Source organism: Pagrus pagrus (genome assembly GCF_965226575.1).
Source record: "Pagrus pagrus genome assembly, chromosome: 21".
Taxonomy (NCBI): domain Eukaryota; kingdom Metazoa; phylum Chordata; class Actinopteri; order Spariformes; family Sparidae; genus Pagrus; species Pagrus pagrus.
The window spans coordinates 17,766,707-17,793,439 of NC_140208.1; the positions used below are offsets into that span (position 1 = coordinate 17,766,707).

Consider the following 26,733-nt stretch of genomic DNA (forward strand, 5'->3'; position numbering starts at 1 on the left):
CTGTAAAAGATGATGTCCCTACATGTTTACTTTCAAATCGTGTTGACAAGTCAGTTGACATGTTGCAGAGAGAGACATCAGGCCGGAGCTGGACAGCGTGTGGGAGCTCCCTCTGATGGTTTAATCGGTATCTGATCCACGGCCCGCCCCGCCCCTTCCTCCCCTCATCCTCCGCGCTGCGCCGCTCCGCACACCCGGCGCACCAGCGGGACAGTCCGGCTGCAGCACCGGCTCACTCGGACCGCGCGAGCCTCAAAGACGCTCCTGTTGGAGGGATAATTAACCCGGAGTCAGCCAGTCTCCTGCTTCTTCCTGCCGCTGCCTCCTTCGGTGAGTTTATTCTCAAGTTTAACGTGAAACCACTTTAAAGAAAGACACACAGTGAGTCTGTAACAAGCTCATGGGGAAAAATCTGTTGTGACTTTTTGGTGCATATTGAGACTTGAAGTTTATCCGCACAGTGTAATTTAATCATTGTGGGTATGTCATAGCCTATGTCCTGCAATATCCCTCTACTGTGATTTTCTTTAAAGTGTTTTTTATTAGTTTTGTGTGTATTATTTCCTCCAGTACTTTATGCTGCTTGGAGGGGCAGTCAGTCATCTCTTTTTAGCAGCACATAATGCAGTTATTAATTATTAGCAATGTTTTCTCTGCTGAAACCATCAAGTGGAAAGAAAAATCCCCCAGAGAAAGAAAGCAAACTTATTAGGTTTAGTTTCAGATAAGGTTCAGACTGTTATCAGACATGGTGTTAACGCTGGTGGGTAAGTTGTTTTAGTGCTGTGAGAGCCTTTTCTCAGATGTCAGACATGAAACTCAATCCTCTCTGTCACATATTTATATCCAGCGGCAGTATATCATTACTATTCCCCCACGTTCCCTTGGTCAGAATAAACTCCACCACTGCTTATCACTCTGCCTTATAATTACAGCAGTTACATGACATAACCTATCAATTTTCATACATGTCACTGACATTACTGGTGCAACACGACATGGTGAAGTTGAAGTTGGTGCCCTTGAGGTGTTTTAATTATGGAGACCAACAGGCGGGCACAGTGCTGGACTCATTACAAGCTTGGGGGGGGGGGGGGCAGAGGCCTTGTGACCTCTGCAACCTGCCAGCAAGCCACAAGGGAGGCCACCATGTGAAATACCACACACACGCACATTGATCGATGAGCTTGTTGGCCCGACAGTAAACAAACGTGCTCATCGGTGATCAATAAAAAAGCCAGCCGGCTGTAGTGATAAGAACACAGAATCCAATGAACAACATGAAGTGATCAATTCAGCCCTCGTAACTGCAGTGGATCTGCACAGCGTGAGGCTTTTTCATGTTTAACTGGACCCATAATTCCCCAGTTAGTCTCCGCAGAGTAGGCGTACAGTATATCCTCCTCGAGTGCGTGCTTTGATATTTCCGTGTCGGCCTCCTGTATGCTCTCAGCTCAGCCAGCAGCAGATTATTAACACATGCATGTAATGTGTTTCATCAACATTCCCCTCATATGATTTACACTAATGATACAGCAGGACTTTACAAAGTAAATGAGTACAGACTTTCCCTGGGGTTTTTCCAGTCTGTTCCCCATCTTTTTTTACATTTTTTTACATGAGTTCTACATTCCTCTGAGGGGGACCTTTTGTGACCTTTGGGTGTCATTGACGTAACCAACCAGGAAAGGGTCAGAAGCAGAGGTGCGAACTTTCAGTCCGATGGCTGTATTTGTTTTCACACCGCCTGGTTCTCTGGCTTTTATTTCTTTCTCTTTTTTGCCACACATGATGATGTTGGTTAAAACTGCTCCATCATGTAACCAAATGGTCACAGCTCATCTATAACAACAACGCTCCAGTAAAGGATGACACCACAACTGGTCACTGCTGTCGGCTGTGTGGAGGAACGACTCCCAAATCCTGTTCACCAACCTAAAGTAGTTATCATGGATTTGAAACGAATTTAAGATACTTTAGGAAACAGAGTTTAGTGGACTGCGTGGGTGAAACAAGAGGACATTTTTGACCAAACCACCGTTAGTTTTAAGTTTGAAAGACAGGGATAGGCTGAGGTCTGTTTGTTGACTGGCAGCTTTCCAAACTTTGACTGCATGTGAACTTCTCGTATGATTGATGTGGACGACTGTGAAGTTTCCCCAGCTCTGGCCGGTCTCCGCCTCTCGCTGTTCCACCCGAAACTATACAGTGTGAAACTTCAATATGAAACTGAGAGTATTTTGTGCTGGCAGTGTGTTGGATGAGAACATAGACAACAAAATCAGTGGGTCCAAGGATTCTTGTTAAGGGATAAGTACCTTTATGTACCTTTAACATCAGCTGACATCTGTTTCTTAATATGAACGTGGGACAACAATCCCAACAAAGAGTTCGACATTTGCTTTCTTGGTAAGATCAATATCACTCACATGTGTGTATTACAAATATGAAGCACATCCTTAACTTAACTTACATACCTTCATACTTTAAGTATGCAACTGAAGTTACGTCATGTAAGTGACTACATTATTAAGTTAAAGCTACTACAAGGAACTTTTTTTTTACTTTATTTGTTGGTTGATTCTGGCTCGCCCTGTGGACAAAAGATGAACATGTTGAAATATAGAAAACATTGTTTTAGTAATTCATCCTGAGCACTCTGGCATTAAGGATAACTTTAATTACTACACAGAAATATCCAATCATCTGCAGGTTGCATCTTCTGATTTTGGTCATATAGAGGCATTAGTGTTACATTGAGATTGTGTCATCGCCAGTTAAAAGTTTGTAGTAGTACATTTAAAATAACCCAGTGTTGACTTTTGGTTTCAATTGTCTCCAGTGTGAAAGTCCTGCATTTGTTTGACCCATCCATCCACCACATCCTCCTGCCTATGTGGACTAGTCATTATGGCCACTTGAGGTCGCCACCCAACAATAAACGCAAATAAAAAGATCGTAATAACCTGCTTTCACAGTCAACCTTTATGGTTGTTTTTCTGTTGAGGACAGGCTGGACAGACACCTCTTGAGGACACTAATCAACCAATCATTTCCCGCTTCTGTGCTAAGCTAACTGGCTCTAGCTTCATATTCAAAGTACAGATACGAAAGTGGTATCTATATTCTCATCAACTTTCGTCAAGAAAGCAATTAAAAGATTTTTTTTCTAATATGTCAAAATATCAATTTTAAGACAGAGCTGGACATTTTGCAGTACACAAATAAACTTGTCACTGCTCTCTGGTGGACAAACTCTGTAAAGGGGGACACTGTTTCAGAATGCTCTTGGAGATGCCTTTGCATTCTGGCACCGCAATTTCTTGATTCGATGTACAATGATACCAATATACTGTATATGTGATAAGATAAAATCGTCCGATGATACCAGTCATGCATGTCTCAGTCTGAGTGCAGTGTCTATATTTGCTCAGGTAAACTGACCCCTGTAATGAAGAGAGGGGGACTCTGCATGTGTCGTGGAAAAAAGCAAGATGAAAAGGAGCAAGTTTATGTATGAGCACAGAAGAGATATAAACCAAACAAGAGAGGCAACAAAGAGGGCAAATTGGTACTGCCATTTCCAGCAGATTCAGGAAGCAGGCAGCCTCAGAGAGTATGGATATTTGTTGAAGCATGAAAATGTTTTCTTGGCTGAGGAGGAAGTGTAGCCGTGTTTTGCTTGGACTCAGACTGAGCATGGACGGCGAAAATAGGAACGTAATTGAAAGTCAAAGGGTGAGCCTGAAAAATGTGGCCTTATCTTGTATGTTTGTTCACCTGGTTAGCGGGGTTAGTGAGTGAAGGACATGAGAAGAGAGGGACGGTGAAGGGAGGGGAAAACCCCCCCATGAAACACAAAGTTCACTGCTGATTTTATTCAAGACAAACTGTAGCAGAGTAAACATTTGAGTTTAAGTCATCAGAAATAGAGATTAATGGGTGCGTGTGTGCCTGTGTGGGCCCAACAGCTGTTTCAGCCTCCCCAAGTCAGTCAAAACACTCAAGAGGCAAAGAAAAGAAATGAAAGGGGAAGAAGAAGAAGAGAGCAATTAAAGAGGAAAACAGGAACAGAAAAAAGAAAGGAAAAAGAGGGTCAGAGAATAAGCAAAGGGAAGAGGAGGAATAAACAAAGAGAGGAAGGGATTCAGAATGGGTGTTAAGCGACGGGGGAAAGGAAGAAAGAGAAGATAAAAGAAGACAATTAAAGCAAGTATGGAAAAGAAATGAGAGGGAGAGAAGAATTGAGAGAAGCCGAAAGAGAAAGAAAAAGTCAGGAAAGAGGGAAAGAGAATGAAAGAGAAAAAAAAGATGGTTCACTCGAAACGTGGTTTCAATCAGAACCAAGGTTGAGAGGAAAGATGTTTGATGGTCGTAATCGAGAGAAAGACTCAACCGACCGATGCTCTGCTCAGGAATGTTTTCGTACACACACACACACACACACACACACACAACACACACACACACACACACACACACACACAACACACAACACACACGGCTCCTATTAGACTGTGGTTACTCTGGTTTACATCCAGCAAAGCCACCTCAAGCAAATACTGTACATAGTGACATGGAAATATTTTATTGAGCCTGTCTGTGATGTACGAATTCACCAAAATCCCCTGAATTGTGAGTTGCCCAAAGAAAGCAACTCGAAAGATGCAGCAGAAAGATGAACTAACAAGTTTGAACGCAGGTTGTTTTTTTGCCCCCAACATTGTCTGTACTACTGATCTACTGATTTCTGGGTGTCCAACAATTTTGTCTGGGACAGCGTTGAAAAAAAGCTTACAATCAGTGTCCGACAGAGCGTGTCAGGCTCCGGTTATTACACTCCTGATCCTGCAAGAATGATGCAGGTGTACTTTTTAAAAAAAAAATTTTATTAAGTCATGAAGACATTTAAAGGGGAAGGTTGTCTTGAAACATGAAACAATGCAGTGGTTTACAAAAGCGTCCAAGTCCCCAAAGATAATGAACTTGACAAGTGTCAAAGGTTACAAGACTTCAGGACAAAAGTCATGATAACATGATAAATAGCCATGCTAGCAAGGGGGGAGTATTTCTCTGATTGCATCCATACACTGAAATCTGAAAGTCTTTTATGTCTCAGTTGATATATTTCTTCCTATCATTTTGCCCTGCTCCCCTCACATTCTCCTCTTTTCCTCTCTCCTCAGCCAACCTTTCCTTTTTGTCTCATTTCTCTCAACATCCATTCCTGTCATCTGTATTTCTGCCTTGAGTTGCCATCCTCCCCCTTCACTCCTTTTTGTGAAAATGAAACTTAATGTTTTTTCATTCCCTGCTTCCTTCCATCACTTCTCACCCTGCCTCGCTTCACTTTCAATTGACTCCCACCCTCCTTTAAAACTCTTTTTGTATTTTATTTCTTCTCTGACAGGAGCCAGTGAAGCAGCCGAGGAGTGTGGTAGCAGCCAGGCCTTTCCCAAAAAGAGGCACCCTACCAGGGGTAACGGAGGGGATAAAGGATTAGAGGATAATCCAGGGTAGGTCCAAGTCCCTCCTGTTGAGAAGTCCCGTACTCTTTTCTGATATCCAAGAAGCAGGCAGGCAGCCTGCTACTGGGATTATAGGGTTAAAACTTATTACCTTTTAAAGACTCAAAATATTGGAGGTTTTGTCCTTGTGGTGCTTTTCGGGCCATTTATCGCCTCGGGGTGCTGGCTGCTGTATTTGTGTAACTCAGAAAACAAAGGAGCAAGTGCAAACAAGGATCACAGAGTGGAGGGAACTCAGGAGAGTTCAGTTGGATAGAAGCGTACGTGCAGATAAAATGAGCTTCGCCCGGAGGGTCCAGATACATAAGAGGTTTCAGAGGGAGCGACCCCCTCAGAGCTGTGGTCAAAGGTCTTTAACAGGATTACAGGCAGAGACAAAACACCAGAGCTTTCCGTAAGCACACAGTCAGAGTAATTAATGGCTCCTTCTGTTTTCCTGTAATACTGTAAGTTATCTATTAGACTGAGGTTTTTCTTGTCAAACCTTGTTATAGCAAGACAAACTTTTGCCCTTATTGGGAAGCACATCGTGTCTGTCACTGGGGAGCTGTAATCAGATATGTGGCCCGTCGCTTTAGCGCGGTTCATGGGAACGTGCACAAGGTCCCAGCAGGATCACGCCGTATTAGATTCGACATCACACCTCAGTATACTGGTCCCTTGCGTCCCTTTGTGAGCCTTGATATGGCTCTGCTCGGTGCTGGTATGTGGCGTGTTTCCTCCCTCTCGGCTCCCAGATGCCCCTCTTAAAACGCCAGCAAGGGGAAGTGGAGCGGAGGGCCTGGGACTGCGGTCAGCAGCAAATTAGAAGGGCTGCCTTGGACCTGACGCAATCCCCATCTCTTGAACCATAGCAGGTCATTAATGAAGCCAGACGGGGCCGTGCATGTGTGGGAGGCCCGCCGACATTTAGCTGCTGCAGTGGAAAGCTTTTAAAGAGAACCAGAGGTCCTTGTCAGGGCTGCCTTATGCTATCAAAATATTTTAGAATTGGATATCCATTACTCTGCTGGCAATGAACAACACATGAGAAAAGGCCAATTTTTTGTCTCCCTTCAATACAGACTTACAGACTTATGGAGGTACGGAGCTCCAAAACAGACAAAAGGCTGCCAGTCAAGTCAAATTATCACTGAACGCATGAATTAATAATACTATTAGGCAAATGTTTAAAATTATGTGTAAAAAGAAATAGCTTTAAAGCTTACTTATATTTAATATATAATGTTGTAGCTATTTATTATAATATAATAATGATATATAATAATACAATATAATATTTCAGTGAAAGTCATTGACCTATTCTTTATTTTCCTGTGGAGTGTGTGGCTAGTTAATTTAACTGGAACTGAATATGCAATTAGCACAAGCCTTTTCAGCTAGCCGCAGCTAGCTGAAAAGCAACGACTTTCACTGAAATACGACACCTAAAAAGATGAAAAATAAATTGAGCCAGTGAAAAATAAATAGAGAAGTAAGTCAATAAGTTTAATTAACTGATTTCTATTTTATTTCATCATCATATTGGGAGGAAAAAGCAAAGGAAAAAAAGACAAAGCATTTCTCTTTTTTTAGCTAACTGATTTAAAATTCCATTTTGATTATAGCATAATTAAATTAATTCATGTATTCCATTTTTGAGTCATCCAAAACTCTTTCACTGTCTTTTGACGGTGCTGGGGCTCCATACACAGGCAGTCTAGTCTTCTTGGTAGCAGCGGTGATTTTCTTATCAGCAAATTTTCATTATCTCTTCCTATCTCGCCAAGCATACTTTGCCTGTTTATAAACAAAACTAAGCCCGTTGAAGGAGGTCTGCTGCTCGGCTTTAAAAGCATGATAAGTCTTTTCAGTGAGATGTAAAATGAACTTTGTCCAACCTTCAGGCCAGACAAAGCAGGACAAAATGGAAGCAGGAATTCCCTGAAAGTCCACCCATTTTACGGATACGAAGCAGACTTTGGTTTGGTGCACAGAGCAGTGACTGTGGTCTAAATTTAGATGGTTCCAGACCAGCGGACCTTTGGAACGCGGAATCCTAAAAACCTGCGGAAAGAGATTGTTTCAAAATGCAGTGAGGTTACTTTACAACTACGTACAGCATTCAGGGTAGCGGTCTCTCGCTGAATCTCAGCTTCCACAGAATGAACTGCAAATGTCATCCATTTCTCTCAACATCCCTCAAAATCAAATACATCCCTGTCTGTATTTTTAAGATGGATGTTTTTTTCCCTGCTTTTACTCTCAATAGATGGTTCCATGGTGCGACCGCAGAGCCGTTTGCAGCTGGACTCAGACCTATTTCTGAGCTGATGTCGACAAAGCCAAAACCCGAGGCAAGCGGGGGAAACCAGGCGACCTGACCACATTGCTTCCAGGAACACAACTGCACAGTGTTCTCCTCAATTTATGTCTGTTTAATTGAGCCAGCTATGCATAACAACGAGCTACAAACAGTGGGACAGAGTTTGGCCTGCACATGATAAACAGAGATAATATTCCAGTGAACTATTCGCCGCTGCAGGCCTGGAGTTCAACTTTTTACCATAAGAAATTATCGTGGAATAACCTTTGAGAGGAGAAAAGTTTGCCAGTTCATTTTTGCCATTCAGTGGGATTTAAGGACATCGTTTCAGTCTGATTTTCAAGAAACAGTCAATCACCTCGTTTGACCATGAATCTTCAGGAAAAGCTGTCAGGCCTCAAAGGCCTGGTCACACACTCCCACAGCAAGCGCCGCTATAAAGGCGACCTCACATTGGACATGATCAGCCCTCCTCTGGGTGACTTCCGCCACACCATGCACGTGGGCCGTGGCGGCGATGTATTCGGGGACACCTCCTTCCTCAGCAACCACGGCGGCTCGGCCAATGCGAACAACGGGGAATCGGATTCTATTTCCAGCCCCGACAACAAGATCGGGGCGTTCTTCTCCAGGACGCTCCGCCAGATCAGGAGGGGCTCTGACAACCGACCCAGAGAAGTATCCAAAGATCTGTCGCCGCCACCGCCTGTCGTTTCTCCCATCATCAAGAACGCCATCTCCCTTCCCAGGCTGGATGTGGATATGCCTAATGGGAGTCCCACCACCAAACTGCTCTTCGGCAGTTCTCAAAACACGCCAGAGGAGAAGAAAAGCTCTTATGGTGAGTCCTAAAGCTGCTATCATCAATAGTGTTACATCAGTAATGGATCAAACTACTGTGTGTATGTGAAGTTGATCGCTCTTAGTGAGGAAGTATTTCCTCTTTTGCATCTTTTAGCTAATTGTTTTGGTTTTCCCGCCTTAACTTTACTGTTTGGTTGACTGTTATTTCCTAATGCAGCAGGCAGTAGTTTTCAGAAATACCTTTCAGATAAACCCACTGTAGTACCTGTACCTTGCCAGCACAGAATGACAGGCTATGTTAGCAATTTGCTGGTGAACATAGAGGAGCAATTAGCCGGCCAGTTTATCCCTCAGGGGTTGGTGGAGACCAAAACAGAGCTAAATGTAGAGAATATATTGCTTACATTCATCAGGTGGCCAGAGAAATTAATGCTTAAGGTGTCCTTTGTCAAACAATTGCACAACACGTTTGCCCTATTAACTTTAATAGGTATTCACAGCTTCTTTCTGCCGCCTCCAAGTAGTTTCAGTCAATCCGTTAATCTGTTTCTGCTACTGGAATTACTGCCTGAACTTGCTGTATTCAGTATGTGTAGGTGGAGAGCATAGTGTCAACACAACTTTGTTGTTGTTATTCAAGATGCATTGTGACTGGTCCATTGAGGCCCCTGTGTGTGTTAAATTTCTTTTGAGATGAATTTCACCACTTAAGATGAATGAAAGAAGCTTTTGCTCTTTAACTCTGAAGGTCTTACACCAGCTGTTTTGGATCAGTGAAAAACTCCTGTACAACTTCACTGGAAATTTCCCAACACGATGTCATGCCATCTATTTTTACCAGTCATTCAAGGATTAAGAAAAGTACACCATCAAATCCCAAAACGGTCGCTAGGATTAAGGGTAGATGTTTTCTCCCAATTAAATGTCACCGTTGCTAAACTTGATGAAACGCGTGGGCAATGGTCAAATGAGTTGACAGCGTTAACTGTAAACTGCAGAGAGGTGCAAATATCTGTAGAGCTGCAGTGAGACTCATCCGTCGGTTCTACCTAGTAATCAAGACAGATTTGCCCCAGATGTCCTTATGAATCACCTTGGCTCTTTATCAGCAGCGCTCACACTGATAACACACACAGATCCAGACAGTGCTGGCAACAAGCTGTCTGAGAGGCTGTTTGAATGACCCACATTAACACCACAGGCATGGCTCATACAGTCTGACCACCAGCCTGCATGTGTGTGCTTGTGTGTGTGTGTGTCTGAAGTGGTGAATGTAAATGCGACATGGAGGAAAGTTAATTTCTTGTGTCATTTTTCACAATATCACTAATTTCCATACATGACAGTCAAAGAAACAGTTTGACATGTTGGAAATTACGCTCGTGTCTAGATGAGATTGATAGGCTGCCACTTAGCCAGGAGACAGTTAGCTTAAGTTAGTATAAACAATGAAGACAGCGAGCCCGGCTCTGTCCCCTGTCAAACCACAGCGTGTCATTTTTTACACTTTTTTTCACCACGTTTGTACAAATTTAACAAACAAGATATAACCTCTGAATAACTGGACTTGGAGAATCTTGGAGAGAGCCTACAGGTATCATAGTGGTGTCAATCTTTACATCTCACGCTCGCTAAGAAAACCAATATTATATTTCTGAGTTTTTTAATCTTTGAAATATGATTAGCAAACATTTTGGAGTGTAAGTAACCAAATCTAGAGTCTATTAGTTTGTGTGTGCATTAAAAAATCTACAACAAAAATCATATAACACACTTTTGTAGTGATAACTGAAGTTAGCCTACTTCCCTCTGGAGTAGTTATTTTTAATGACACATGGATGGAAGACTCATCAGGTTTTCATCCAACCAAATCCTCCATGTGCTGGTTTCAAAGACTGTCTTCCTTACTCTCTGGTTAAAGTGTGTTAATCTGTGAAATCAGACGCTGTTTTCTTTGGTTGGTATAAAAAAACCTCCAGACTCTGCTCGGCCCTTTATGGCTGGCATTGAGAGGTGCTGCGGTAATTTTACCCGTTAGGGTCATGAAGGCAGCAGTGTGTGAGTGTGTGACTTGTTAAGTGATCTGGCAGGCTCGGGAAGATGATTCACTGTTAACGGCGTGGAACAACTCAGCACTTTGCAGGATGGGAGTTTGCTGGCTTGTCATCGTCAGGATGGGGTTACACTGCCCCCTGTTGGAATTGTTTGATAAGCCATGTTAAGAGTGTGACTCATAATATTCTGGATTATTTTCAGTGTTAAAAATAGGAGATTGTTTTCAAACTGAAAGGAAAAGTTTGTTTGACTTTGAACAAACTTTGTTGCTGGGAGCTAGATGAGAAGATCAATATCATCCTCATGTCTGTCAAGGTCAATATAGAGCCACTGCCAGCAGCTATTTAGCATAGCTTAGCACAGACCAACGGTTAAAACAATCCGCCTCCCAGCACCTCAAAGCTCACTATTTAACATGTTATATCCTGTTTAGGGATAGACCAGTATGTTTTTTCAGGGCCGAGACTGGTACTGGTAATTGTTAGTAATCAAGAAAACCGATAATTGGAAATTTAGAATAACTAGTGATGGAATGTAACTTAACGTAAGTACATTTACTCAAGTATTCTGCACTTTACTTGAGTATATCCATTATCTGCTAATTATTCTTCCAGTCCACTACATTTTGGAGGAAAACATTGTACTTTATACTCCTCTACATGTACATGTTAACAAGTTGACACATTTTGTCAACATATTGACAAAAACACTGATTCTGATAATTGGAAAAATGCTCAGTGTCAGATCCGATGATCAGACAGGCTGATCATTGGCCAATCCCTAATCCTTTTTGCTTAACATGCACAAAAACTGACAGAAAAACAAGAAGTTGTCGTTGTACAAGGGGTTGCTGGAACATTTTTAGGCCTTGTCACCATAAAATTGTGAGGAAACTAGTGGAGACTCCAAGAAGCCAGTGCTGCCCGTGAAGAAATAGTCCGGCACATAACCCTCTATAAAACCCCAACTTCTCTTTTTGCATGAATTAAACTGATGGGATATAATGTGTTGATAAGTTCACTTTAGATGTGCAGGTAGGTGTTTTTTGTTTGGTGGCTGTTTCCCAAAAAATAAGCACATTTCCCCAAAATGATGATATATTCCTTTAAAATGCAGCACATAAGACAAACTACAAAACACCTTCTACTGGTTTCATGTGTTGATATCTGTGTCTCCTCAGGTCTGGACTCTGGTTTCGTCACTCTGCCTCGTCTCTCCCGCTCTGAGCGCCAGCAGCCTTCCATCTCCCTCCCCATTTCCTGCTCCCCTAACATCCACCGCGGCTCTCTGACCGACCCCACCGACGCCATCTTATCCACCTGCTCCACCTCCATTCTGACCTCTGACCCCAAACCCACCACCACCGCCTACTCTGACTCCCTTCCTTCCCTCACCTCCCTGGACACCTTCACCTTTGACCTCGGCCCCTCCCTCATGAGCGAGGTGTTCGGCCTGATCGACGGCCACCCTGAGGAGCATAGCCACGCCTGGGAGGGAGAGGAGGTGGGCTCAGCGTGCGGGCTGACCACTGAGGGATCGGAGATGGACTCGGCTACTATCTCATATGTGGATTCGCTGTTGCGGGAGGACTGCGGGGGCGGGAAGAGCCCGCATCAGGTGGAATGGGAGGAGGAAGAGGGGAGCGTGACGGGGGTGAACGGAGTTGGGCTTTCTGTTAAAGTTCCTGATGTGGTGATGGGATCTCCTGAAAGAGTGAGGTTGGGGATGGGGATGGAGAGCGAGCGGTTCCAGAGTGCTACAGATGTGCTCGCACGCCACTATGGCGGCAGCCTCTTAAAGGGACAGAGCAGGATGGCGGCTGCAGATTCAGAGATGATGATCATCAACGAGGCGAAGAAGAATATGTCCTACAGTTACATGGACGACGAGGATGAAATCAAAGTCTGAGCTGAGCAAATCAGAGATGTTTTGACACTAAAGAACATAAATATTCATCTGATGTATGATTTCTCTGTTACTCTAATCAGCTCAATCATCTAAAATATTTTCACGGTCAAAGAGGCTGGCTCTTTCGACAGGATGGGAACTACAACGTGAATGCAGTGTCCTTAATGTTGGATCCTTTACTTTTATACAACCGTGCTTCAAGGATGTACACTTTTGATGCCGAACTGTTGCTGAATGTATCGAAAAGGAGTGAAAGACTTTTTCAAAAGGTTGTGACTTTAAAAGGACTGAAACATAGAAGAGGCGCGTAAAAGGGGGATGTGCCAGAGCACGTGTTTAAGATGGCCTCAAAGGAAACACCAGCTTTATTTACTCGACGCCTGTCATTCACTTTATACTTTACACACTTCCTCACATACGAGGGGGGAAGAGTCCTGGTCACTAATGAGAACACAAAGAGGAAGTGGGGACTAGGAAAATATATTTAATCTTAATACAACCTTTTTTTTACAACCTTCACTACCATCTCTTGTCAGCGTTTCACTCAGGAATACACTACCAGGAAACAAAAAAGGGAAAGAAGAGATCTGGAATCTCAGACCTCCATCGATAAGACCAGAGAAATTCAAACATCTCAGTGATTATACTACATGGACTGAGGGAATATGACAAGTATTGCCGGTATTTGCTAGCTGCAACTAAAGCCTAAATCATATAATTGCTCATTTTATGCTGCAAACTTTCTATATAGATACCCTGTGCACCTTCTATGATTATGAAGTCCGACTCCTGTATTGCTTTTTATAGAAGAATTGTCATTTATATGTTCTTTTATACAAGTGTACATGAAGATTTCGACTGACCTCCTATAAATATGTACTTACAGTAAGAGCAATTCACATTCATATGCTGCAGTCAGTACCAATGATATACTATGATGATATAAATTGACAATAAAGATGTTTTTAGTTACGTTGAATAACCGTTTATTTACATAGTGTCTCAGGTTTCACGTTTAAGGTTGGTTTAAAGGAATATTACACCCCAAATCAAAGGTAGACCTGAAACGTGGTTGTAAAAAGTTTGTTAGTTTTGGTCACTATTGATAATTGCTCACATGAATGCTAATTATTTTGTGGACTGATGGTAAAATCCACCCTAAGAACACCACAACTGACAATTTGATTTGGATTCATTTATTGTGTGGCTGTTTTTTGACCAGAAAGACTCGCTTTCCAGCACTAACTTTGCATTCTGGGAAATACAGTATCAGTAAAACAGTATAACTGAAGAATAAATAAATGATATTGGTTACAAAAAGTTGCTGGATCCAAAAATTAACTGAACTGCGACACTCCACGACTTTAAATGGAAACAGAAAGGTACTGAACAGCGGATTAACAATATTTTTAACAATGCAAATGTATCAAAGGGAAGATTTTTTTTTTTTTTTACAAAATACACAAATATATGTCAGCCACTCATAACCAACCAGGTATAAAACCTTGAATGTTTAAGAGTAACTGAACAGCAGGGCTAGAAAGCAGTGTTTCATTGCCTTCTCAGAATCACCTCTGACCGCAGCCAGCATCCCTTATAAGTGCTCTTTGCACCTGTAACGACACCCACCAGTGATGTCATGGGCTCCTGGAGTACAAGTGTACATCACTGTGAAAAGCTAAACCACTGGAGGTCAACAAAGACAAGACAAAGTTCCTCTTTAAGAACTACCACAAGAAAATTTACACTATTACTGAATGACACATACGTCACTTTTCTCACTGTGCTAAAGATGGAACCGCTTTTGGCTGTGATGGAGGAGGAAGAGGCGGAGGGCAGTTCGGGGCTCTGAGTCCAGGCTTTTTTGGAGGAGGCTTTTTTTGGTTGGCTGGCTGACCTCTCGGTGCTGGTACGGGCTGGGTCCTCGTGTCGGCATCCGCCGGGGCTGTGGTGGGGAGTGGAGGGGCCTGGAGCCTGGGAGGTGCAGGCGGTCTCGGTTTAGTGAACTGAACCGTCACCTGCTCGTTAGCTTGGTTGGCTTTGGTCACGTTGAAAGATCTTTTTGCTGTGGGATGAGAAAAGGAAAACAAAGGGATTATCAAGAAGCCACCTGAGATGACCAGATTAAGAAAAGTGTTGTGATGCCAAACGGTCATCTGCAAGAAATGACTTGTGATAAGTAATACAGTCTAATGTGTTAAGTATATATACAGACTTTTGTCCTAAGCGGATGAATCACTCAATCTCATTTATCAGTCTGGATCTTGTCATTGTTTAGACGACCACTATTCTGTTCTCAAGTTGAGGGAAGGAAGTCTAACATTTGTCAGACTGACTGTTGGCAAAGAGTGCTGCACTGAAATTATTGTTTGTCAGAAACCAACTTGGAAGACTAACTTTACCCAAATTTGGAGAATTGTTCAATGTAGGTGGAGGTATATGCTCTGTTTAACATTATAAAATACCTCAGTGGGCTGTGATGTTAAAATACGTTAAACACTGCTGCTTAACACAACATCAGACGATAGTAAAAGTAAAGTAAGAAATAGTTTGTCATGGGAATCAGTCAGTCAGGATGAGAGGACTTAAGGGAAAATAAGGGAAAGTATTTCAGCCTCAACCGGCAAACGAGGCAGTTACAACAATGTGAGAGATGACGCATGACCAAAGAGACTGATATTTTGGTCAGTCGTCTGAGACTTCCTGTTTCCTGTGTACTTCCTGGTTGCTACAGAGAGAGCAGTAGATTTATTTTCTCTCTGTCAGCTCAGCTTGACCCAACAAGCCGCCACTATGACTTTGAGAGAGGAAAAGGGTCGAAGTAAATAATCTGTACAGGACATTACACAATAGAAAAAAACATGCTGTATTAATAACAAGACATGCTTTTGCCCCCAGCCCAAAAACAACTATGAGAGAAGGGGCTGCTGCTATTGTAGGAAAATATGTTCTTTTTCTGTGGCTGTGAAGGAGCTTCTTACGAAATCTGAGAAAACCCTGATGATCTCATGGTGATGTCATCGGGGTTATCTTGGTTTGGGCTTAACACTTCAACTCTTTAACTGAAAATCTGTGTTGTTGCCCTGAGTGGTTAAGTTTGAAGGAAGTGAAAATTGGCCGGGCAGGAAGGGTGTACCAAAAACACTATTGATTTGCATTATGGGAAATGTAGGATCCAGTGCTTTTGGTCCCCACATGGGGATTTCTCAGCTAAAATATGTCTCTTGAGAAGATCCCAATTTGTGTCTCTGAACAAAGTCAACATTTGGGGTTTAGACAGCCACTGGGCACAGTGGACTTTGACTTACGTTTATAAGGTGAGCTGATCTTCACAAGTGCCCTGGGAGAGTCTGGTGGGGCCTCCAAAATTGGCTCAAGCTGGCCCTGATCCGAGCACTGCCTCTGGGTGGGACTCCTGATCTGACCTGTGCTTGGTGCTGGTCCTGTTGCTTTGAGAACCGGGGCTGGGCCCTGGTTTGCTGCCGAGCTACAGGCAGTGGTAGGGTTGAAAGTCACAACTGGGCTGGGATTGACAGAGAGTGAGCTGCTGGGTGTTGTGTTTTGATGGGTTGGTGCTGCTGTCTCAGCTACAGGGCTGGCCCATGTGGTGGTGCCACTGCGACTCACAGAGCCAGATTTCACCAGGAAGAAGCCACCACTGTCCTGAGAGGCTGTGCTGATGGAAAGAAATAGACAATGGTTAATGTTTTTGTAACTATATTGGAATGAGGTCCAAATATTACAAACACCCATCTCCACCCATCTGCTGCCATTTGGAGCCTTAGAGTTCAAACCCAGGGCAACATTAACTGTCTAACCCTGAATGCAATTTGTGAATCCTGCCCTTTTAGAGCAGTACCTGTTTGTCTTTGAGAGAGGGAGGTGAAAAGAGGAGCAGGAGGAGGTTGTGGATGACGAGGAGGAGACTGTCCTGCTCAGTTTCATCCTTTCTGACATCAGAGACTGGGCAGCAGGAGCTGACAGGGTGTCTTCTGGGAGTTCAGGAAGTTCTGGGATCTCAAAGGATACATCTGACCGAAAAAAAGTGAAAAAAAAACAAAACATTCATGTAGAATAGAATAAAATATGATGAAATGCAAAAATTCCATAACAAAACAATCCAAGAATAACCCTTTAAAGACTGAATGCTGATGTCACATGACGGGGTACATCAATGTTTGGTGTTTGTACCTTCGGGGAAGAGGCTGGAGCTGTGCTGAATAAGAGGCTCAATGATCGTCACCACTTGGACTGAGGAAGCTGACGCCATGTCGAACAGAGCAGCTTCTCTAAAGAGGCAGAGGTGTGGAGAAGATGGATATGTGGGACAGAGAACGTCATCATGTTAATCAGCAGTTATTTTAAGACAAACTTAACCAGGGTGTCACTAAAGTAAAAACATTTATAAGTGCAGTGTGCAAATAATGCAAACTGCACTTGCACTCGCTGCAAAGAAAGTGCGAGCCGAGCAAACCACCCGTCAGTCTGTCTGCTAACAGGAAGTTGCATGTGACCAGCAGGACTGGTTGATGAAATGATTTGCTCTTATTCATCCATTCATATGAGGACACAAACATGATGAAAGAGGAAGGAGCAGGCAGGACAGGGAACACGTGTGAATGTAGAAGTGTAAAGACGGAGAAATCGTCTGATCACAACGCACCCTTCGGCTCGTGGCCAGAGTAGATTGGGCCCCAGGACGATGGCAATGTTGCTGGGCGTCATCTTGTTTACAGCCTGCTGCTCAGACAACAGAGACAAGAACTGGACCAGGTACCTGACAGGGAGAGAGGGGATAAAAAATAAGGAGACTAGGGATAAAGGAAGGAAGTTAAAGAGGACTATAAAGGTACCAACAAGATTACACATTAATGCTATCAGATGAAAACTGAGACATCCAAATGGGGCGATTTTAATGTTATAAAGCTGTAATTTGTAAAATATAGCCAGGTTTTGCAGGAAGCTCCAAAAAATAGGGGGCAGCATAACACCAGAGTAACCAACAACTCTGTGCTCTGTGCTAGCTATCTTTGGCTGTAGCTAGCTACCGTTAGCTAATTAGCTCATGGCTCAGTTAGCCGAGGAGCAGTGACAAAAACACTGTTATCTCTTCACACTCTGTTGATAATGTAAGTTATTTCTGGAAAATTCTGGCCATATCTTACGCATATCATTATTGCATATCACAAATTGTTGCTTTAACCTGTTTCTAATCTTTTTGCAATAACCAAACGAGAGTCATGCTAGCAGCTCTGTGAGGGTGTAGCCTACTAAGGAACGGGGTTGCTTTGAGCTAAATGCTAACATGCTCACAATGACACTGCTCTGAGATAAGTTTTTTGCCCAAGTGACAATAAAATGTAATGTTTTATCATGTCATATTCTTTTTTTAAATGTACACTACAACACACCTGAGGTTGTTGTAGTTTTCAGGTGGCAGTCTCTTCAGAAGTGCTTTGAACTGCTCTAGCTTCTCTGTCGGGTCTTTTTCTCTGTGAAGAAGGAAATGAAACTCAAGAAACAGGCTTGAAACCAGAGTTTAATAAGAAATAAACCACGTAGATATTATACACACCCTGCTGCTTTGAACCAGTCACTGTAGAGTTCAAAGGTCATCAGAGGTTCGGGGAGCTCTCGCAGGTAACACTTCAAAGCTCCTGTCACAACACATTCAGAGACGAATAGTCACAGGATGATATTAAACAAGCTAAGGTCATATGTTCACTTAATTACTGCCCATGTTTGTGTTGTTAGAGACCAAAAAAATGAACAATCCATGATACTGTCATCATATTGGCTGTTTTCTTACTGTTGCTATATTCAACTCATGACAGCGTGCACATTACTGTTCTAAAAATTCTCCAGCACACAGGAAATTAAGCACTTTACATTACTGGAAGCTGCACCAGGGGCTGTATTTGGAGCAAACAGAAGAGGAAGTGGGTAGCTAGAGGGGGCCGCGAAAGTCACATTGGCTGAACAGTGCCCACAACAGAAAATTCAAACGAAAAAAAGAAATGGGCACATGATTACCAGCCACAGCGTGAGGGTCCATGCTGAACTCGCTGTGGTCGAGCGTTTCTTGATCCAAGCAGGTCTTCAGCCTCTTCACCACTGAGGCTGCCGCTGCCAGACGGAACAGACCCTGAGGGACAAGTAGGCGGAGAAAAACAGTTTTTTTTATGATTTGAGGAAGATTGATTTGATGAAGTGATTAAGAAAGAGAGCTGCAGTCAAGACCAGCCATGACAACTTTAAGTCAAATTGAGGACCAGGTTTGATGGGGTTTTAGTCATGATCAGATGTAAAGACCAGACCAGAGCACTGCTTGTCAAGAACACTTCACAGCCCATTAACAAAGATTACATACATATTACATACATAGTGAAGCCAGTAACATGTAATTAGCAATTATTGGCATGCTAACATGCTGATCTGAGGTGGTTGTCATGGTGCACATGCTTCAATGCATATTAGCATTGTCATTGTGAACATTGTAGCATGCTAAGTTAGCATTTAGTTCAAAGCACCACTGTGCCAGTACAGCCTCACAGAGCTGCTAGAACGGTTATAGACCTTTCAAATAGTATCTACGAGCAAAACGTCCGCTCGCATACCTTGAAACATACAGGTATACTCAACTGTATACACAAGGACTGCGAACATGCTGTTTCTTCAGCGGAAATACCTTTCCAGTGCCAAGGAAAAAATATTTACATTTTTTGTTTTGCATCTTGTGTTTTGCTTCCTTGTTTTAACTTCTCTAAGTCTGGGCTTCCTTGTGTTTGGCTTGACTGTTGAGTGTTTATACTGTTTTATTGTCCTCCTGCTTTTGCTTCGTCTGTGTTGGACCCCGGGAAGGTGTAGTTTGTATTAAGGGAATTCAGCTAATAAGAAATGAATGAATGAATGAATGAATAAATAAATAAATACATAAATGTAAATGTCTTAGTAACTATGAAGTAAAGGTAATATTAAGCACACTTTAAATGTGATTTATGATTCATCTGTGTGAAGTCCGATCCTGTCAGTCCTACCTCCTCTCTCATGCCCGTTCTGAGCAGCATGTGAATACACTCCTGGATCGGTGCAGCAATTTCTCTGTCGCTTTCAGACAGATGAGACAACAGAGGCTCCCCGTAGACCTTTTGGTTGGAGAGGCTCAGCGGTGGCCCTGCAGAATCAGATAAGTACACAGAGGAAATAAGTACACATGCAAGCAGAACACATGAAATAATGCAACTGACAGTGCACCAAATAAATGCGTAGACTGCTGCTGAAGTCACTTCACCTTTTTGACTGTGATTCTCTTTGAGCTCGCTGATGTTTTTGTTCAGGAACTCGTGTGAATTTTTGTGGTACTCTGCCTGCAGCTCGAGAAGCTATAGCCAGAGAAACAAGAGAGGTAAATCTGAAATGAGATGAATATGCAGACTTTGTGCATTTTTTCTGTGAGATGAGGTTAAAATTATCACACTCAGAAGAAAAAATATTGAGCCATCACAACTGCAACTCACACGGATGAAGTAGTTGGCGTAATCTTCTTCCTTGGTTGCAAAGTGATACAGATCTGCAGAGTATTGGTCCTACAGAGACAGGAAAACAGAAAGGTCAGAGATCAAGACTAGGTTCAATGGCTTGGGGTGGATCCTTGCTACAAAAGAAGGAAACACTGGTACCTTGATGCTCTCCAACCTCCTCCACGCTTCTTCCACTTCCTCCCTGAGCCCATCCTGCTTTGCCTGCGGACCTGTGCTGGCTTGGCTCCTGAAGGCGCACGCAAAAAAATACATAATGTGTATTAGCCTCTTTTTGGACACACATAGACTTAACGGAGTCTGTGCAGCTCACCTGGTTCTTGCATTGTTCCAGTCTGTTGTGAGCTTCGCAAACTGCTTCTTGTTCTTGAGAATCTCTGGTAAATCGTCCTGGAGCGAAAAGAGAATAAAAGTAAGACATAGGGGCAATTTGAACTGGTTTGTCAATCAATTTCCTAATATTGTGTCTCAGTGCTGTGTGGAGTTTGCATATTCTTCTGTGCCTGTGTGGGTTTGTCCTCTAGGCTTCCTCCCACAGTCCAAAGACATGCAGGTTAGGTTAACTGGCAACTCTGAAGGTATGTCTGTTTTATTTCCATTCCCCTAGTTGTAAATACGTTTATTCAGGCAGCGTATAGCGACAGAAATGTACAACAATAGTTACACGTGCACTTCTAGATAAGTACATACTGAGGATGGAAAAAAAATGACACAAGAACCCAGAGCCCAACCAAAGCGCTAGAAAACCAAACCAACCAGTGCAATAAATAGCACAATAAAAATTTACAAAGGTAGTGCAGCTGTGGTCATGTGAAGCACGGCGATCGGAAGTATTATATTAGTTTTTGTTGTAAACAACATGCAGTAAGAGTCACTCGCACCTCGCTGAGCTTGTTCAGGGGCTCCAGAACGGCCTTCTCCATTTTCATCTCAAAGTCTGCCAGCATACTGGCCAACATCTTCTCCATGAAGCAGCACATCTCCAACACCCTCCTGACACACAAGAAATTAAAAAAATATAAAAATCTTGCACATTGCATTGAGCTTCCAACAAGAACTAAATGCCAGTGAACCCTAGTAGCTCTATCAGAGCCCAGAAACTAAAAATAACAGACATGACTAGTGACAATGGTCACAAGCTGTAGACGGTGTGTGGGATCCTCTTTCTTTTTCATCCAAAACTGAAAACCAGCGTACTACAGTCATGAGGTTGTCACATGACTGCAGTCAGTTGTTAGTCAAGAGTTCAGGTCAAGAGCATGAGGGGATGGATGGATGGATGGATGGATGGATGGACTGCAGAGGATCAAACCTGTCACCTGATAGAGGACTCTGCATCAAAGTCTTTGAGGCTCTCAGCCATGCTGATGGACAGCAGCATCAGGGGGAGCTTTTTCTGTGGAGACAGAAGCAGATGTAACACCTGAAAGCAACTACTCAAATGCCTCCCTGCCTCCACCTCACTAAGACAGCACTTTCAGTACCATTCGTTTTTCGGCGTCCAGCCCCTGCTGACTCTGCATGCAGCCCTGCAGCTTCTTGTGAAGGACCTGAGCCGCCTTCTTGGCCGGTTCCACTCGCTGCTCCACCTTCATTCAGTTGGAGACACACAACCATGCAGTAACACTTAGAGCTGAACCACGTGATCTTTTCACCAGCAGAGCTTGTGTCTGATGTTTTACGCTGTAGAGATAAAGGAGAATGTTTTCTTTTCTCACCAAAACCAGGTCCTCATGCAGAAGATCAGTGGCATCTTGTGTCCTGCGGAGGTGTATGTTGTGTTGGTTAGTGAATATACAGGTAAACAATTCTGGACCAGAAACAACTGTTTGAAATGTATTCAACAACAATATGATATTTAAAATGTCCTTTTATAATAATGTAGGGCTTATTTATCATTTTTCCCCAATATTTATCATTTATAATTATTTGAATATCAGTCAATCCGATGATCATTGTCTCGATTTCTATATTAGTCTATAAAATGTCACAAGGTTGTGAAAAACACCCCTCATAATATCCTTAAGCCAGTTTTTTTAAATGTTGAACTATTCCTTTAATCAATTATTCAATTATCAAAATTGTTACCAGTCATTTTTTCTGTTGACCGACTTTTTATTAACCAAGAAGTTGTTTATTGTCTACCATAACTGTTGAAGTCCTTCATTAAGCATAATGTGAAACATCTGCTGCTTCTCAGATGTGAGGATTTGTTGTTTTTGCTCTGTTTTATGATGTTGTAAATAAAACATCTTTGGTATTTGGACTGTCGGTTGGACCTCTTAAGAAGGTTTTGGATAGAAATGAGCAGCTTTTATAAGTTCTATCTGAAGGTAATAAAAACACAGAGCCTCAGTGGTTAAGCAAGTACTCAGATCCTTTACATACTGTCAGTAAAAGTAGGAATTTATACATAAAGATGTATAAAGTAGCATAGAATGGAAGTACTCAAGTAAAGTACTTTAAACCTGGACTTAAAGAGGCAATATGTAAGAATTTTAGCTGAGAACATTCAACCATTAACTGAAATCATCAAAAGAATGTAAACAAATAGCAGTTTTGTCATTATGACGTCTGCGTGTTATGTTGCAGAGCTCTGTAGCACGTTAGCATTCACACCTCGTATGTTTTCTATGTTGTGTTTTCAATGAAAACAATAAAACTACATTGCTGCCTTCATGTGCTGGTGGGACAGTCAGAGATGCAGGTTTTTATAAGATATTTAGAAGCTGCCTCCTAAGAATCCAGATAATAATCAGATGAAAATAAAATATAAGCCGCTGCAGTGTCTTTGCAGTTCAAAATTGAAGTACTTCCTCTGCTCTGAGCTCTGAGGACATTTTTGGGCCTGACTGACTGAGAAGTGACATGAAGCCAACAACCTAAAGCTGGAGTGTGAGGGCTGCCACCCTGGTTTAGCTCTCTGCCGCCGCACACAGATTCTTAAATCGGAAGGGAAGGAGATAAACAAACAGGTGAAACACAACAACCCCCATCTGAGAACATCTTCAAGCTCATTTCACGGCAAAAGGAAACCCAGCCCAGTTCGCAAAGAGGTCGCATGAGCTCCAACACCTCTGAGGTGTAGTTTCTTGTGAGCCTGACGTCTGACGTTTCAAAACACAAAAGGGAGAGCTCCCCAGTGTGTTTGAACCACTCGTCAGTTCCCTTTTCTTAACCTCTCACTCTCATTTCAACAAAAACTGATTATTCCACGGAGAATGAAATTACATAAGAGCATGTGAGCAGGCGTGCTGTATGCTAACTTAGGAAAATAAAAGCGCCTGTGGAGGCGTGCATGCTCATATAATGGATGTAGCGAGCTGACCACAGTGACAAATAGAGAACTGACATAACAATCGGAATCAATGTTTTGTCACACTTTGGGGTCTAAAACTGGTCAATTCATACATAATGTACAATCCATGTTCATAATTTGAGTGTGCATTTTATTTGTGTATGTGTGTGTTCATCTCAACCACAGTCACAGCGTCTCTACAAACTGAGAACTGGGTGAAGTGCAGCAGTGATAGTTGAGGCCCACGTTGCTCTGCTGCAGATGCACGCTGTGTAGGTTTATTATTACACCACGGTACGTCAGAGGTATAGAGCCAGCATGGCCTGCACACACACACACACACACACACACACACACCTTCACCCCTGCTGCATGCAAGCGTGTACCAAGAAAAACCAAACAGGGTGTGGGTGACAGTTGTTTAATGTCAGTGTCAGTCACAGGCACTAACTTTTTAGGTCAGAGGTACTCAACCTGTTCTGCACGGGAAAGGTTTTTGATTATTAAGTTGATAAAACTTCAATAAAAAAAAATATAATATAAACTGCAATTACTTCGTTTGTGTCAAAGTTTGGACAACCGCTAGATTAACATCAGGTGCGGCCAACATAAACCACGAACCCGACTAGTCAGTTTACTCAGGCATGCTGAACCTTTCTGGCTTTCACGCATAGAAGAGCCTGAGGTTTCCCTCAAAACCCAGGCAGCATGCTTCACTTTAAAGAGGAACCAGCCACTGTGAGCATGTCAGCTTTACACACTTTTCAACACCTTGTTTGCAACTTTGAAAACGAGAACAGGGAAACCAAAGCAGAATTCAACATTTCCTCAAAACAGAATATGGCGCCGAAATGAAAACTTCTCCAGTACAACAAGTGACGATGCACAGGAGCTTTGTGAAAGTCGATAAATGTTTCTGGACTTGAGGAAAGTATAATAGGCCTTCAACGTTTTTATACATGAAATGATCCATCCACACGTCAACACTCCTGAAGACAACTGTTATTTAGATTCACAGTAGCAGCTTAAAAGTGACTGATAACTTTGACTGAACAAAGGTCACCATAGCTGGGACGTCAACTAAGTTGGCAGCTTTGCACCAATAGGCTACCTATAGCTGACATTAGCAAACACAAGCTATATTAGATATAAAGTGATGTGTAATAGGGAATTGTAGCAAAACCTCAAAGTGTACTGCTTTGAGCGAGGGTACGTTTAAATGCCTACGAATTCAACGTTTCCTGTACTGATATACTGTACTTAAAGTTCATATTAGCAGTTTGATGTTACAAATAATTTTAAAAAATATATATTACATTTACAGAGCTTGTAGGAAAGAGAAGAATAAAAGAAGCTCTTCAACTTCTATCAAGCTTTGTCATCCAATAGTATAACGGTGAAAAAGACCTAAAAAAGCCTGAGATACGCGCCAGCATACCATACTACGGCCCAAACATTAGCTAGCATTAGCAATGTTAAAGGTAGCTAGTTAGCATTACCAACATTAATGTTAGCTAGTGTTCGCAATATGAGTATTAGCTAGGTAGCGTTAGCAATGTTAATGTCTGCTGGCTAGCACTAGCAACGCTAGCTAGTGCAACGACCTGGCAACCACTTAATGGGGGGACCACTGATTCGAACAACGGTGCTGTTGTGGCGTGAATGCAACGGAAGGAGTTACAATTTTGACATACTTGTCCTTTATTCAAGTATTTTCATTCTATGCTACTTTGTACTTTCACTCCACTGTATTTTTAAAGACAAATACCATACTTTTTACTCCACAATATTGATAACTTAAGTAACTAGTTACTTTTTACATCAGATATCTTTCTTTTCTTTATCAGAACCAAAGTAGCACATTTTTAACTTCACACCATCAGATAAAAAAAGAAAAAAAAAAACACTGAATCTGATATATAGAAAAAAACTGAAGATCATATCTTGTAATCCGGTGACTCATATGATACAGCATCTGCATGTACATATATGTATAAGTCACTTTCGCTTGTACTTTTGATACTTAAGTAAATTTAATATCAGATACTTTAATATCAAGACTTTTACTCAAGTACTATTCCCATGGACAACTTTTACCAAAGCAAAATATTAAGAGGAAGTTTTTGTTATTTCTTCTTCAAAGTTACTTTAAAGTGTTGCTTTAAAACACTTCCTATACTGTGTATCTACAGTTATTGCTGTGATACCTTAACCTGACATACATGATCATGTATAAATCATCAGACCAAGATCCTACCCTACACCAGACCATGCCACTTTTGGATTCACACAAGATCCCAAAGGCCCTGATGTCCAATGTGACGGCCTCAGAAGAGATACAGTATATACCAGATCAAGGCACTTACTTTGCACCAGAGCTGAGCTGCTTCAGGATGCTCAGAGACTGCCGGAGCATGCTGGCAGCGGAGTCCAACCAGCTTTTCTACCTGACCTTCTCGGCCCTGCTCAGCCTCAGGAGATATCCTGCTCCAAAAACGTCCACGCAGGGTCCGGCTGTGTTACTTCATCAGGGAAAGAAGGCACAGACGAGTCTCCTCTGCCTCTGTGGTTGTTGTTTGTGTGTCTGTTTCTGTGTGCGTGATTGGCCCGTAAGTTTTCGTTCTTGTTTCAGGAGTGAGCTCTTGACACAAGCCAGTGAATGAGGAAGTTGCACATATGAGGTGTCAGCTGTGAGGGGGAAGAGAGGTTGTAACTACCACACTATGATTTAAAAGTTAGATTTTGAGGGCACACCGCTAACATTTGGCAATTTGGTGTTAACCCTGAGATTATACAGATAAAATGGCAGAACTTTTAGTTTGTATTCACTCTCAGTGAAAAAAAATACCATTTGCAACAAGTGTACGAGAGGAGACATCTCTATATAAAACTTCTGCCCAGAAATATGACATTTGCAGATTGATATCTCAGTAAAAATCATAATTTGTGCAGTATTTTGCCAAAGGTCTGCTTATAACAAGAGTGACTCACTCTTAAAATGTTGTTCTGGCAGGTTGTGTTTAGTGTGCACTTCTGTAAATTCAAACAATATGTGCTAAAGAGTTAAAAGGATGTGAAAAGACCAAAAGAGGAAACTATCAATGCTGCTCTGCTAACTGATTTTTATTTTCAGTCAGTACGAAAATTATTTTTATTTCAACACGGCTAGCCTTGAACTCAGGCCTTTTCATCATTATCTGTTGCCTTGCCATTATATTTTTTGAGTTAAACATTTTATTTTCTTTAAAGTTTTTTTCACCTGCAATAACATTATTATTATTATTTGGGCCATTTGGG

The 26,733-nt window shown here is 42.2% G+C and overlaps 2 protein-coding genes across 2 annotated transcripts; one reads left to right on the plus strand and one right to left on the minus strand.

Annotated features, from left to right (window-relative positions):
- The first annotated feature begins 46 nt into the window (after nt 1-46).
- Nucleotides 47-13,572, plus strand: cdc42ep1a (CDC42 effector protein (Rho GTPase binding) 1a). The gene is made up of 4 exons (XM_084342739.1): nt 47-330; nt 5,411-5,516; nt 7,780-8,674; nt 11,873-13,572. Exons 3-4 carry the CDS (start codon nt 8,203-8,205, stop codon nt 12,598-12,600), a joined length of 1,200 nt encoding a protein of 399 aa, XP_084198865.1. The 5' UTR covers nt 47-330; nt 5,411-5,516; nt 7,780-8,202; the 3' UTR covers nt 12,601-13,572.
- sh3bp1 (SH3-domain binding protein 1) lies at nt 13,399-26,056 on the minus strand. Its single transcript, XM_084342738.1, has 18 exons — nt 25,803-26,056; nt 21,857-21,899; nt 21,623-21,727; nt 21,458-21,534; nt 21,020-21,131; nt 20,452-20,528; nt 20,280-20,367; nt 20,118-20,186; nt 19,892-19,982; nt 19,638-19,774; nt 18,634-18,745; nt 18,176-18,257; nt 18,012-18,092; nt 17,264-17,377; nt 16,792-16,889; nt 16,460-16,631; nt 15,909-16,276; nt 13,399-14,665 (listed from the first exon to the last, which is right to left on the minus strand). Exons 1-18 carry the CDS (start codon nt 25,850-25,852, stop codon nt 14,379-14,381), a joined length of 2,163 nt encoding a protein of 720 aa, XP_084198864.1. The 5' UTR covers nt 25,853-26,056; the 3' UTR covers nt 13,399-14,378.
- Between the last annotated feature and the right edge of the window lie 677 nt (nt 26,057-26,733).

Bases quoted from the DNA above. Each gene is read 5' to 3' on its own strand.
- cdc42ep1a (XM_084342739.1), top strand. From the start codon at position 8,203: ATGAATCTTCAGGAAAAGCTGTCAGGCCTCAAAGGCCTGGTCACACAC. The intron at 8,675-11,872 runs GTGAGTCCTAAA...GTGTCTCCTCAG, and splicing joins GGAGAAGAAAAGCTCTTATG to GTCTGGACTCTGGTTTCGTC.
- sh3bp1 (XM_084342738.1), bottom strand. From the start codon at position 25,852: ATGCTCCGGCAGTCTCTGAGCATCCTGAAGCAGCTCAGCTCTGGTGCA. The intron at 20,529-21,019 runs GTGCGAGTGACT...TTTTCGCTCCAG, and splicing joins CCCTGAACAAGCTCAGCGAG to GACGATTTACCAGAGATTCT. The intron at 18,746-19,637 runs GTAGGACTGACA...CTTGTCCCTCAG, and splicing joins GAACGGGCATGAGAGAGGAG to GGTCTGTTCCGTCTGGCAGC.